Raw genomic sequence first — 14,389 nt, forward strand, 5'->3', positions numbered from 1 at the left:
GGGGCAGGTTGGGGCACTTGGGAGGGGACGCGGGGGAGGCTGGGGTGCTCGAGGGGGATGCGGGGCAGGCTGAGGTGCTCAAGGGGGACGCGGGGCAGGCTGGGGCACTTGGGGGGGATGCGGGCAGGCAGGGGCGTTCGGGGGGGATGCGGGGCAGGCTGGGGCGCTCAGGGGGGGACACGGGTCAGGCTGAGGCGCTCGCCGGGGGACGCGGGGCAGGCTGGGGCGCTCGGGGGTCCACAGGGCAGGCTGGGGCGCTCGGGGGGGATGCGGGGCAGGCTGGGGTGCTCGGGGGTCCGCGGGGCAGGCTGGGGCGCTTGGGGGGGGACACGGGTCAGGCTGGGGTGCTCCGGGGGGACACGGGACAGGCTGGGGCGCTCGATGGGGGACACGGGACAGGCTGGGGCGCTCTGGGGGGATGCAGGGCAGGCAGGGGTGCTTGGGGGGGACACGGGTCAGGCTGGGGCGCTCTGGGGGAAGGTGGGGCAGGCTGGGGCACATGGGAGGGACGTGGGGCAGGCTGGGGCGCTTGGGAGGGACGTGGGGCAGGCTGGGGCGCTCCGTTGGGCACTGTGGGGCCCAAGCCTGGACCCATAGGTGTGTCCTGTCCCGGCAGCGCTGAGGCCCTGCAGAGCATGTTCCTGCTCATGAGCCCGCGGCAGCTCTACGAGCACTTCAGGGATGACTACGAGATCCAGGACATCGGCTGGAGTGAGGAGAAGGCGGCTGCCATCCTGGAGGCCTGGCAGAGGGAGTTCGTGGAGGTAGGAGGGGCTGGGAGCGGGGGGCCGATCCCCACCCTTTGAGGGGACGGGGGGGTGGCCACTCATCAACAGTGCAGCATGGTGCAACTTGCGGGGTCTCTATGTGCACACATCTGTGTGCATGTCTGTGTGTGCTGGGAAGGGTGTGAGCGTGCCAGGGTGTGTGAGCATGCCGGGAGGGGTGTGAATGTGCCAGGGGGTGTGAGCATGCCGGGAGGGGTGTGAGTGTGCCAGGGGGGTGTGAGCATGCCGGGAGGGGTGTGAGTGTGCCAGGGGGGTGTGAGCATGCCGGGAGGGGTGTGAGTGTGCCAGGGGGTGTAAGTGTGCCGGGGATCTGTGAGCATGCCAGGGGTGTGAGCGTGCTGGGGGTGTGTGAGCATGCTGGGGGTGTGAGTGTGCCAGGGGTGTGTGAGCATGCCAGGAGGTGTAAGTGTGCCGGGGATCTGTGAGCATGCTGGGGGTGTGAGTGTGCCAGGGGGTGTGAGCATGCCGGGAGGTGTAAGCGTGCCGGGGATCTGTGAGCATGCTGGGGGTGTGAGCGTGCCGGGGGTGTGTGAGCATGCGGGGGGGGTGAGCAAGTGTGACGATGCGGTTCTGGCGGGACCCAACTGAGAGTGCCAATTCAGGACCAACTGCTCAAACAAGACAGTCACAGCCCTAGGCTGGGGTCTTTCCACCTCTAAGGCAAACCAAACCAGCCAGACAAAAAAGACTTCGGTTTCACCCCACTGCTAACCACAAGTCACACAAGCAATTTCCTTAGACACTCCAGTCTCCCAGTATCACCACCAGTGCCACTCGTCCTGAGGATGAATGGTTATGAAAACCAACACTCCAATAAAAGAAAACGGTTCTCTTGATCCCAAAGAATCAAGCCCCAGACCCAGGTCAATATACACATCAGATCTTACCCACAAATCACGCTGTTGCCAATCCTTTAGAATCGAAAATCTAAAGGTTTATTCATAAAGGGAAAAAGGTAGAGATGAGAGCTAGAATTGGTTAAATGGAATCAGTTACATACAGTAATGGCCAAGTTCTTAGTTCAGGCTTGTAGCAGTGATGGAGTAAACTGCAGGTTTAAATCAAGTCTCTGGAGAACATCCCCCGCTGGGATGGGTCATCAGTCCCTTGTGTAGAGCTTCAGTTTGTAGCAAAGTCCCTCCAGAGGTAAGAAGCAGGATTGAAGACAAGATGGAGATGAGGCATCAGCCTTATATAGACTTTTCTAGGTGTAAGAACCTCTTTGTTCTTATTGTGGAAAATTACAGCAACATGGAGTCTGGAGTCACATGGGCAAGTCCCTGCGCACCCTGCTGAGTTACAAGGCGTATCTGCCTCCTCTCAATGGGTCAGTTGTGTAGCTGATGGTCCTTAATGGGCCATCAAGCAGGCTAGGCAGAGCTAACACCACCTTGTCTGGGGTGTCACCCAGAAGCAGAGCACAAATACAAAATACAGACAGTATAGAGCCAATACTTATAACTTCAACTACAAAATGACACATGCACACAGAAAGCATAATCCTAACCAGCAACCCATAACCTTGTCTTAGACACCTTATATGACCCCCTTTACATAAGATTTGGTGCCACTACAGGACCTTGGTTGCAACCATGTTCTATATGGTCCCAGTTTATATCAATAACATCACAACCCCAACGCAAAATTGATGCAGGAAGGGATGACACAGACATCACTGACTGCATCCCAAGAGCTCCCCATCCCTGGGTCTGTCTCACTACAGCTAGTGTTGGGTTAGAGGCCGAACCAGTGTATAACAGAAATGGTTTATCAAAGTCATGTTCAATAACATGATTGAATCTCTTTACAAACTCAAGGTAATACTTAGTTTGAACAACAGTGGATTGGATCTGCTTTTGCCTAACAGAAGTCACTGGCTGATGGGGTGGGCTCTCTGTGCTAACAGCTATTAGCAAGTCTTCCTTCTCCCTGCCAGCCAGGTAATTTGCATCAACACAAACACTAGCTTTTAATTTCTTAGCTGTTACCAATTCCAAGGCTGGACTCTGTAAGATACCACACAGATCCAAAGGGTCTGAGGGTGAGAGTTTGCTTGCTCTCCCCCACATCCTCAAGCATTCAGCCATAAAACTGTTCTTCTCTGAAACACCAGTAACTAAATCTGTCCTCAGACCCTGAAGCACCAACTGCTCACCCACAGAATCAGCATGGAGACATTCCTGTTCCAACACCATTGTCTTCCCAACCAGCTGGTCAAACCCAGCCACTTGGTTATAAGGCTGCTCAACTTCCTTAACAGCTCCTACTCCATTTGAGATCTTTTCAAAGCTACCCACACTGGATCTTTCAAAGGGAGAGTCAGTGGATCCATTCACAACAGAAAATTTCTGGCTGTTAGGAACTGAAACTTCCTTGATTAAATCACTTTCACAGCCTTCAGTTGCAGTAAACTGCTTCCACAGGTTACCATGAGGATTCCTTTCCCTATGAGCTTCTCTAAGCAGTAATTCACCCCTCTCAGAACTTCTGCCCTTCCCCGCTTCACCTAGGGCTTGCTCTAAAGGAACACTTCTCTGAGGGCTTGTCTACATCAGAAAGTTGCAGCGCTGGTGAGGGAGTTACAGCGCTGCAACTTAGGAGGTGTACACATCTGCAGGGCATCACCAGCGCTGCAACTCCCTGTTTGCAGCGCTGGCCGTACTCCCGTTTTGTCTCGGGTGTAGAGGATCCAGCGCTGGTGATCCAGCGCTGGTAATCCAATGTAGACACTTACCAGCGCTTTTCTTGACCTCCGTGGAACGAGGAAGCCTCTGGTAATCAAGCTGGTCTCCTTTCCCGGTTTGCTCTCTCGTTCCCGGAACCCCAAGCAAGCAGGTCTCCTTCCCTGCGGTTTGCAGGGTGGCTCCGGGAACGCGAGAGCAAACCGCGGCGAAGCTGGTCTCCTTTCCCGGTTTGCTCTCTCGTTCCCCGAACCGCCGAGCAAGCGGTTCTCCTTCCCTGCGGTTTGCAGGGTGGCTCTGGGAACGCGAGAGCAAACCGCGGCGAAGCTGGTCTCCTTTCCCGGTTTGCTCTCTCGTTCCCCGAACCGCCGAGCAAGCGGTTCTCCTTCCCTGCGGTTTGCAGGGTGGCTCCGGGAACGCGAGAGCAAACCGCGGCGAAGCTGGTCTCCTTTCCCGGTTTGCTCTCTCGTTCCCGGAGCCACCCTGCAAACCGCAGGGAAGGAGAACTGCTTGCTCGGGGTTCCGGGAACGAGAGAGCAAGCCGGGGAAGGAGACCAGCTTCGCTGCGGTTTGCTCTCTCGTTCCTGGAACCCCGAGCAAGCAGGTCTCCTTCCCTGCGGTTTGCAGGGTGGCTCCGGGAACGCGAGAGCAAACCGCGGCGAAGCTGGTCTCCTTTCCCGGTTTGCTCTCTCGTTCCCGGAGCCACCCTGCAAACCGCAGGGAAGGAGAACCGCTTGCTCGGCGGTTCGGGGAACGAGAGTGCAAACCGGGAAAGGAGACCAGCTTCGCCGCGGTTTGCTCTCGCGTTCCCGGAGCCACCCTGCAAACTGCAGGGAAGGAGACCTGCTTGCTCGGGGTTCCGGGAACGAGAGAGCAAACCGCGGCGAAGCTGGTCTCCTTCCCTGGTTTGCTCTTGCGTTCCCGGAACCCCCCTTGAAGCCGCCCAACAGCGCTGCAGTGTGGCCACATCTAACACCACTTGCAGCGCTGGTTGCTGTAAGTGTGGCCACTCTGCAGCGCTGGCCCTATACAGCTGTACTAATACAGCTGTAACAACCAGCGCTGCAAAATTTTAGATGTAGACATGGCCTGAGCAACCACAGGCTCTTTCTGGGTCTCACTTACATTCAGAATCACCTCTGGCCCATCAGGCAGATTCCTACGCAATCCCTTTTCAGGCAAACTCATAGACTTTCCAGATAACAGGTTAGAAGCATTTTCCTTCCCTTGGCCATGAACAAGCTCAGGAATCTTTTCCTTCTTGCTACAAGTTGTCAAACTGTCAGTACGTAACACAATTAAATCACCTTTCTGCTCTCCTTGTGCCCTGGCTAGGGTATCACCCTGAGCAGACAGAGCTGCTACACCCTTTTCCAACCACACTTTAGCAACTGGCAAACTACAAGCACCAGAATTGTCTGGTCTCTGGGATTTTGCTAAGACACTAACTGGATGCAACCTAGTCACAGTGCCATTCTCCCCAGTAAACACAGACTTAGGACCATTCCCTTCCTGGGCTTTAGCTGTATTTACAACCAACTCTGAGACAACTGAATCACCCTCAGCCATCACAGGCTGAAAGGCACCTTCTGTCTGCTCCACAGACACAGAAGAGCCGGAGACACCTTCTCCTTCACCAGACACACAGCTTGGGATCTCATTTCCCTTGTCCCAGCACACAGGGCTGTTCACAGACAACTGCTTGGAGACCGAGGTAGCTTCCTCCATAGGCCAGTCAACACTCCTGACAGACACAGGCACATTCCCTTCACTGTCACATTTCTCCACACAGGAAACAGGTAAGGGATAGGGACACTCATTTTCCACCATCCCTGCCTTCCTAAACTGCTGACCAGATAAAGCCATCAGCTCACAAGGCTGCCTAGGCTCCTCCAAACTTTCCCTACCAGGCACATGGCCACTCCCAACTGATAAGCTGCTGCTTTTTTCACTACACTGAACAACTTCCAGCAAATCACAATTACCCATTTCAGGTTCACTTTTACAAGCTGCACTAGCCATCAATCCATCACCCATCACAAATCTACCCTCTCCTTCCTCAGTTATGGCTTCCACCTGACCATTTACTTTAATTTGCTCCTGAGAAACATTTTCCTCCCCAATGAGATCTTTCTGCTCTTGATTTAACTCCAGATTCACTTCTGAGACATTAGACAGACATTCAGAAACTCCATTCACAGACACACTGCTTTCTTGCACAGACAAACCTTTGGAGCAACCCTCCTCAGGCAAACCATTGCCCACAATAGACACAGGTGTAAGTTCATTCCTGTCCTGTGACTGGCTACCTGAACTGAACAAAGCTTTAACATTTTCCCCAATTAAAAGATCTTTAGGAATAACTTCCTTACCCCAGCTATAACTTCATGCTTAGCCCCATTCCATTCGAGGTGGATTCTGGCTAAAGGCACACGGATAGTAAACATAGAGGATCACAACATTCACACTCTGGTTTGGTGAATAATCTTCCTCTTTGACCAGATCTGCTTTAACAAGAGTGATGTTAGATGCCATCATTTGCCCTAAACAGTTTTTACCATTGACTTTTACACTCTCTATGAATTTTTCATCACCACTCCCATACAGAGCACTGGTACAATTTATGGAGCCACCTTCTACTGACCGCACGGTAACAGCATTGACATGAAAGGTGGCCGTGTTGGGGTACATTTGGTTACACCCAGACAACTGCTCAGAGTTATACAACATGCCAACATTGTTATAAACTGGACTTTCAAGAGGATACAGTTTCTGCTGTTCTTCCCTTGCTGCTTTGACGTGGAGCTGGAGTCTAGCTGTCTCCTGTTGCATTGAGTTTTCTCCTCAGCAGCCAGCAGCTCCAGACGCCCCTCATGAGCTTTTTCTTCTCTCTTAGCAGCTTCTTTCTTTCTTTTATCAGCCTCTTCCTCCAGCTGGGCCAAGGCTGCTCCTCTTCCATCTGAATTTTTGCCAGTTTTTCCTCATGTTCAAACTGCAGGCTCTCTCTCAAGGTTTGCAGTTTCTTTCCTTTTGCTGATGCTTTCTGTCTCATGGGCACTGATCTTCAACCAACCAAACTCTCTATACCAAAATTCAAATTTGGATAGCGTGGGGTTCTGACCCAAAGCTTAATTAACCTGGTTCTGTGGATTATGCCGACTACGCCACTTTGACAATGCAGTTCTGGCGGGACCCAACTCAGAGTGCCAATTCAGGACCAATTGCTCAAACAAGTCAGTCACAGCCCTAGGCTAGGGTCTTTCCACCTCTAAGGCAAACCAAACCAGCCAGACAAAAAAGACTTCGGTTTCACCCCACTGGCTAACCACAAGTCACACAAGCAATTTCCTTAGACTCTCCAGTCTCCCAGTATCCCCACCAGTGCCACTCGTCCTGGGGATGAATAATTATGAAAACCAACACCCCAATAAAAGAAAATGGTTCTCTTGATCCCAAAGAATCAAGCCCCAGACCCAGGTCAATATACACATCAGATCTTACCCACAAAGCACACTGTTGCCAATCCTTTAGAATCGAAAATCTAAAGGTTTATTCATAAAGGGAAAAAGGTAGAGATGAGAGCTAGAATTGGTTAAATGGAATCAATTCCATACAGTGATGGCCAAGTTCTTAGTTCAGGCTTGTAGCAGTGATGGAGTAAACTGCAGGTTCAAATCAAGTCTCTGGAGAACATCCCCCGCTGGGATGGGTCATCAGTCCCTTGTGTAGAGCTTCAGTTTGTAGCAAAGTCCCTCCAGAGGTAAGAAGCAGGATTGAAAACAAGATGGAGCTGAGCCATCAGCCTTATATAGGCTTTTCCAGGTGTAAGAACCTCTTTGTTCTTACTGTGGAAAATTACAGCAACGTGGAGTCTGGAGTCACATGGGCAAGTCCCTGCACACCCTGCTGAGTTACAAGGCATATCTGCCTCCTCTCCATGGGTCAGTTGTGTAGCTGATGGTCCTTAATGGGCCATCAAACAGGCTTGGCAGAGCTAACACCTGACACCACCTTGTCTGGGGTGTCACCCAGAAGCAGAGCACAAATACAAAATACAGACAGTATAGAGCCAATACTTATAACTTCAACTACAAAATGACACATACATACAGACAGCATAATCATAACCAGTAACCCATAACCTTGTCTTAGACACCTTATATGACCCCCTTTACATAAGATTTGGTGCCACTACAGGACCTTGGTTGCAACCATGTTCTATATGGTCCCAGTTTATATCAATAACATCACAGCATGCCAGGGGGGTGTGAGCACGCCATGAGGGGTGTGAGTGTGCCGAGGGGGATGAGCATGCTGGCAGTGGCGTGGCGGAGGGCACAGGCTACCCGCTGGGAGTGGTGTGGTGGGGGCAGACTGGCTGCTGGGAGGTGTGTGGTGGGGGGCGGCAGGGCTGCCCATTGGGAGGGGCGTAGAAGGGTGTCGGGTGCCTGCTAGGAGGGACGTGGTGAGGGCAGACTGGCTGCTGGGAGGTGTGTGGTGTAGCAGAGGTGGGCTGCCCACTGCAAGGGCGGAGGGTGGTGGGAGGGCTGCCCCCTGGGAGGGGTGTGGCATGGCCGGGGAGCTGCCCTCACGCTGCTCTCCAGCCGTGTCTCTGAGGCCCCATCTCTCCCCAGCTGGCGCAGGAGTCCCTCCCGCAGAACAGCTCCCAGCGTGTCCACGCCTTCTCCACCACCACACTCAGCGATATCATGAAATCCTTCTCGGACGTGAGCGCCATCCGCGTGGCCGGGGGCTACCTTCTGATGGTAGGTACTCTCCCTCCCCACCCACGCATGCTAACCCCGCCCGCCTGCGCTAACCCTGCCCCTGCTCTACTTTGCTCTGCTTCCAGCTGGCGTACGCCTGTGTGACCATGCTGCGCTGGGACTGCTCCAAGTCTCAGGGGGCCGTGGGCTTGGCCGGTGTCCTGCTGGTGGCCCTCTCTGTGGCGTCAGGACTCGGGCTCTGCTCGCTGCTGGGAATCTCCTTCAATGCAGCCACCACCCAGGTACCGCACGCCAGGGCCAGGCAGGGCCATGGGGAGAACCTGCCTGCCCCTCAGGCCTTGCTCACCCTCCTGCATGGGGGCTGGAGCTGGCACCTCTGGGAGAGGCTTCACAGCCTTATGGGAGACCTGCGGGAATAACACAGGCACTCTGCCCTCTCCGTCAGGGCCGGCCCTAATGCCCTAGTGCGGCACTAGGGGGCGCTGTGCTGCAGGGGGTGGGGTGGAGGGTTAGTAGGGGGCACACTCCCCCTTGCCATTAGGGCTGGTCCCAATACCGCGGTGTGGCACTAGGGGGCGCTGTGCTGCAGGGAGTGGGGTGGAGGGTCAGTAGGGGGCGCTCTCCCCAGCATCTGAGTTGGTGCGGGGCGCTAGCTGCCCTTACGGGGAGGCAGACTTGGGGGGCTGTGCCCCAGCCTGTGTCGGTTGCTCCTGGGGATCCCTTGCCCTGTTCCCATGGGATCCTGGGTTCTCCGGGTGGAGCTGGGGTGGGTGCTTCTCCCCCAGAGGTGGGCGCATTCAGGCGCAGGGAGAGGCAGCGCTGGGGTGGTGGCAGCTGGACCGGCTGCAGACACTTAGCATGGAGGCTGGTTTCTGTCCCCAAAGGTGCTGCCGTTCCTGGCCCTGGGCATCGGGGTGGACGATATGTTCCTCCTGGCTCACGCCTTCACCGAGACCAGCCAGCACATCCCCTTCAAGGTGAGGCCACCCTGGCTTGGGTGACCTACCTCGGGGGGCGAGGGCGGGCGCGTGGCACTGGGTGACATGCCGTAGGGGGCGGGCGCGGGCGTGTGGTGCTCGGTGACCTGCCTTGGGGATGAGGAAGGGGCACTTGATGACCTGCCTCAGGGGGCGAGGGCGGGTGCGTGGCAACCTGCTGTGGGGGGCGGGGGCAGGCGCGTGGCACTGGGTGACATGCCTTGGGGGGCGGGGGGTGGGTGCGTGGTGCTGGGTGACCTGCCGTGGGGGTGGGCGCGAGGTTCTGGGTGACCTGCCTTGGGGGGTAGGGGCGGGCGCGTGGTGCTGGGTGACCTGCCATGAGGGTGGGGACGGGCGAGTGGTGCTGGGTGATCTGCCGTGGGGGTAGGCGCGAGGCGCTGGGTGACCTGCCTTGGGGGGTAGGGGCGGGCGCGTGGTGCTGGGTGATCTGCCGTGGGGGGCAGGGGTGGGCATGAGGCACTGGGGGACCTGCCTTGGGGGGTGGGGGTGGGCGTGGGGCACTTGGTGATCTGTTCTGTTTGTTTGCGCCCCCCAGGAGCGGACGGGTGAGTGCCTGAGACGCACAGGCACCAGCGTGGCTCTCACCTCGATCAGCAACATGATCGCCTTCCTCATGGCAGCCCTGGTGCCCATCCCTGCCCTGCGTGCCTTCTCCCTGCAGGTACGGGCCCCACCCTCGCCCTGCGTCCCCTCTCCCTGCGGGTACGGGCCCCCACCCCACCCCACCCCGCCCTCGCCCTGCGTCCCCTCTCCCTGCGGGTACGGCCCCGCACCCCACCCCACCCCACCCTTGCCCTGCGTCCCTTCTCCCTGCGGGTACGGCCCCCCACCCCACCCCACCCTCACCCTGCGTCCCCTCTCCCTGCGGGTACGGCCCCCCACCCCACCCCACCCCACCCTCGCCCTGCATCCCCTCTCCCTGCGGGTACAGACCCCCACCCCACCCTCGCCCTGCGTCCCCTCTCCCTGCGGGTACGGACCCCCACCCCACCCTCGCCCTGCATCCCCTCTCCCTGCGGGTACGGCCCCCCACCCCACCCCACCCCACCCTCGCCCTGCGTCCCTTCTCCCTGCAGGTACGGGCCCCACCCTCGCCCTGCGTCCCCTCTCCCTGCGGGTACAGACCCCCACCCCACCCTCGCCCTGCGTCCCCTCTCCCTGCGGGTATGGACCCCCACCCCACCCTCGCCCTGCGTCCCCTCTCCCTGCGGGTACGGCCCCCCACCCCACCCTCGCCCTGCGTCCCCTCTCCCTGCGGGTATGGCCCCCCACCCCCCACCCCACCCCACCCTCGTCCTGCGTCCCCTCTCCCTGCGGGTACGGGCCCCCACCCCACCCTCGCCCTGCATCCCCTCTCCCTGCGGGTATGGGCCCCCACCCCACCCTCGCCCTGCATCCCCTCTCCCTGCGGGTACGGCCCCCCACCCCCCACCCCACCCCACCCTCGCCCTGCGTCCCCTCTCCCTGCGGGTACGGGCCCCCACCCCACCCTCGCCCTGCGTCCCCTCTCCCTGCGGGTATGGGCCCCCACCCCACCCTCGCCCTGCATCCCCTCTCCCTGCGGGTACGGCCCCTCACCCCCCACCCCACCCCACCCTCGCCCTGCGTCCCCTCTCCCTGCGGGTACGGGCCCCCACCCCACCCCGCCCCACCCTCGCTCTGCGTCCCCTCTCCCTGCGGGTACGGCCCCCCACCCCACCCTCGCCCTGTGTCCCCTCTCCCTGCGGGTACGGCCCCCCACCCCACCCCACCCCACCCTCGCCCTGCGTCCCCTCTCCCTGCGGGTACGGCCCCCCACCCCACCCCACCCCACCCTCGACCTGCGTCCCTTCTCCCTGCGGGTACGGCCCCCCACCCCACCCCACCCCACCCTTTCCCTGCGTCCCCTTTCCCTGCGGGTACGGCTCCCCACCCCACCCCACCCCACCCTCGCCCTGCGTCCCTTCTCCCTGCAGGTACGGGCCCCACCCTCGCCCTGCGTCCCCTCTCCCTGCGGGTATGGACCCCCACCCCACCCTCGCCCTGCGTCCCCTCTCCCTGCGGGTACGGCCCCCCACCCCACCCTCGCCCTGCGTCCCCTCTCCCTGCGGGTACGGCCCCCCACCCCACCCTCGCCCTGCGTCCCCTCTCCCTGCGGGTACGGCCCCCCACCCCACCCCACCCTCGCCCTGCGTCCCCTCTCCCTGCGGGTAGGGCCCCCCACCCCACCCCACCCCACCCTCACCCTGCGTCCCTTCTCCCTGCAGGTACGGGCCCCACCCTCACCCTGCGTCCCCTCTCCCTGCGGGTATGGCCCCCCACCCCACCCCACCCCACCCTCGCCCTGCATCCCCTCTCCCTGTGGGTACGGACCCCCACCCCACCCTCGCCCTGCGTCCCCTCTCCCTGCGGGTACGGCCCCCCACCCCACCCCACCCTCGCCCTGCGTCCCCTTCTACCTGCGGGTACGGGCCCCACCCTCGCCCTGCGCCCCTTCTCCCTGCAAGTGACATGGCCCCACACACGTTAGACACACATGGAGACCCAGGCCCTGTTACTGACCGAGGTGTGACATGGGCCCACACGTGTGTCAGACACACACGGAGACCCAGGCCCCGTTACTGACTGAGGTGTGACATGGGCCTACACGTGTGTCAGACACACATGGAGACCCAGGCCCTGTTACTGACCGAGGTGTGACATGGGCCTACACGTGTGTCAGACACACACGGAGACCCAGGCCCTGTTACTGACCGAGGTGTGACATGGGCCTACACGTGTGTCAGACACACATGGAGACCCAGGCTCTGTTACTGGCCTAGCTGTGACATGGCCTCACACGCGTGTTGGACACACAGACCCTGGCTCCCCAGCAGGGTAGTGAGCAGGGCTTAACCCTTGGAGCCCCGTGGCCTGAGCTCTGCGCCCCGTGTCCCCGCAGGCTGCCGTGGTGGTGGTGTTTAACTTCGTCATGGTGCTGCTCATCTTCCCGGCCATCCTCAGCCTGGACCTGCACCGACGCCAGGACCAGCGGCTCGACGTCCTGTGCTGCTTCTACAGGTGCCGTCTCCCGCTGCCAGGAGGGCTGGGGGTGCCCAAGGCAGAGCCAGGCCCGTGTGGTGCTCCGGGTGGAGGGCTGGGGGTGCCCAGGGCAGAGCCAGGCCCATGTAGTGCTCCGGGCAGGGGGCTGGGGGTGCCCAGGGCAGAGCCAGGCCCGTGTGGTGCTCCAGGCAGGGGGCTGGGGGCGCCCAGGGCAGAGCCAGGCCCGTGTGGTGCTCCAGGCAGAGGGCTGGGGGTGCCCAGGGCAGAGCCAGGCCCGTGTGGTGCTCCGGGCAGGGGGCTGGGGGTGCCCAGGGCAGAGCCAGGCCCGTGCGGTGCTCCAGGAGGGGGGCTGGGGGTCCCCAGGGCAGAGCCAGGCCCATGCGGTGCTCCAGGAGGGGGGCTGGGGGTCCCCAGGGCAGAGCCAGGTCTGTGCGGTGCTCCGGGAGGGACGGCAATGGGCGTCAGAGCCCACATGCCAGGCACGGCTGGGCCTGAGCATGCGCCCGCAGGCAGCCCCTGTGCAGATCATCCTGCCAGGCTAGGATCAGGCCCCAGCTGGCAGGGCTAAGCAATGGCTCTGGGGAGTGCTTGGGGCCTCGCCCCCTGGCTTGACCGCAGCTGGGCGCCTCTCCTGGGGCAGCCAGTGGGGGTCGCTCCAGGGAGAAATCCCACTCCCCGCTAAGCAGGGGCGGTGCTGCGCCCCAGCAGTAGGTGCAGCGACCACCAGGGCAGCCGTGCGTGGGCAGAGGGGCACCGGACCCATCGCAGCTCTTTGAACGTCCCCCGGCTCCTCCTCCCCCAGCCCGTGCTCCTCCCGTGTCATCCAGATCCAGCCGCAGGAGTACGCCGATGCCAGCGAGAACCACGCCTCTCACCCCTCGCCCTACGGGCACCCGGCCGTGGCCACCAGCACCCAGATCACCACCACGATGCAGGCCTTCGCCCGCTGCGACCCCTCAGGCCGGCACGTTGTCACCATCCTGCCGCCCACCGCCCAGGTCTGCACTGCGCCACTGGCTCCCGCTGACCCGCTGGGCTCCCAGCTCTTCGCCCCGGCCAGCTCCACCCGCGATCTGCTGGCCCAGCTGGACGGGGCCAAGGGGGGCCGGGAGTGCGTGCCGCTGCCCCTGTGTCGCTGGAATCTGGCCAACTTCGCCAGGGAGAAGTACGCCCCCCTCCTGCTGCAGACTCAGACCAAGGTAGGGGGGCTGGGCCTGCCGCCCCCGGCTCATGTGAGCCCCTCATCTCCCTCAGCACTCAGGGGTGCAAGGTGGGGTGCTGGGGCGGACCCTGGCAGTCCTGGGGCTAACTCCCAGGCTGTGCAGGGGAATGCTGGGGGGCTCCCTGGCACTCTGGGGGAAGCTGGGTGCCCACTGTAGGCCTGTGCTGCAGGGCAGGGGGCTGTGCTGGGCACCCTCTAACGGACTCCCCGTCCCCAGGGTATTGTTGTGCTGCTGTTCCTGGCGCTGCTGGGCCTCAGCCTGTATGGCAGCACACTGGTGCACGACGGGCTGTACCTGACGGACATCGTGCCACGGGGCACCAAGGAGCACGCCTTCATCGCCACCCAGTCCAAGTACTTCTCCTTCTACCACGTCTTCATCGCCACCAAGGGCGGCTTCCACTACCCCAGCTCCCAGGAGGCGCTGTACGGCTTGCACCGGGCCCTGGGTGCCCTGCAGCACGTGGTGCGTGACCACGCCCGCCAGCCGCCCAAGATGTGGCTGCACTACTTCCAGGACTGGCTGCGAGGTGAGGCCCCCGCTGGCCCCGCTGGCCTCCCTGCCTTGTGTGCCCCTGCCAGCCTTTACCTGCCCCCACCTGCCCTGTGTGCCCCCGCCTGCCCCCACTTGCCCTGTGTGCCCCTGCCGGCTTCCACCTGCCTTGTGTGCCCCTGCCGGCTTCCACCTGCCTTGTGTGCTCTGCCAGCCCCCGCCTGCCCTGTCTGCTCCTTCCGGCTTCCACCTGCCCTTACCTGCCCTGTGTGCCCCTGCCGGCCCCCGCCTGCCCCACTGGCCCCCACCTGCCCTGTGTGCCCCTGCCAGCTTCCACCTGCCCCCACCTGCCCTGTGTGCCCCTGCCGGCTTCCACCTGCCCCCACCTGCCCTGTGTGCCCCTGCCGGCCCCCGCCTGCCCCCACCTACCCTGTGTGCCCCTGCCGGCCCCCGCCTGCC

General features: G+C 60.8%; 1 protein-coding gene across 1 annotated transcript in view; it reads left to right on the top strand.

Moving 5' to 3' along the window:
* The window catches only part of PTCH2 (patched 2), a 55,681-nt gene that overhangs the window by 30,133 nt on the left and 11,159 nt on the right, over nt 1–14,389 (top strand). Inside the window, exons 7-14 of the mRNA XM_030573666.1 lie at nt 617–764; nt 8,104–8,235; nt 8,322–8,477; nt 9,081–9,173; nt 9,730–9,855; nt 12,115–12,233; nt 13,018–13,414; nt 13,655–13,967. Of these exons, the coding sequence (XP_030429526.1) occupies nt 617–764; nt 8,104–8,235; nt 8,322–8,477; nt 9,081–9,173; nt 9,730–9,855; nt 12,115–12,233; nt 13,018–13,414; nt 13,655–13,967 (1,484 nt within the window). The remainder of the gene's footprint in view (nt 1–616; nt 765–8,103; nt 8,236–8,321; nt 8,478–9,080; nt 9,174–9,729; nt 9,856–12,114; nt 12,234–13,017; nt 13,415–13,654; nt 13,968–14,389) is intronic.

This window comes from Gopherus evgoodei, chromosome 8, assembly GCF_007399415.2.
Source record: "Gopherus evgoodei ecotype Sinaloan lineage chromosome 8, rGopEvg1_v1.p, whole genome shotgun sequence".
Lineage (NCBI taxonomy): Eukaryota > Metazoa > Chordata > Testudines > Testudinidae > Gopherus > Gopherus evgoodei.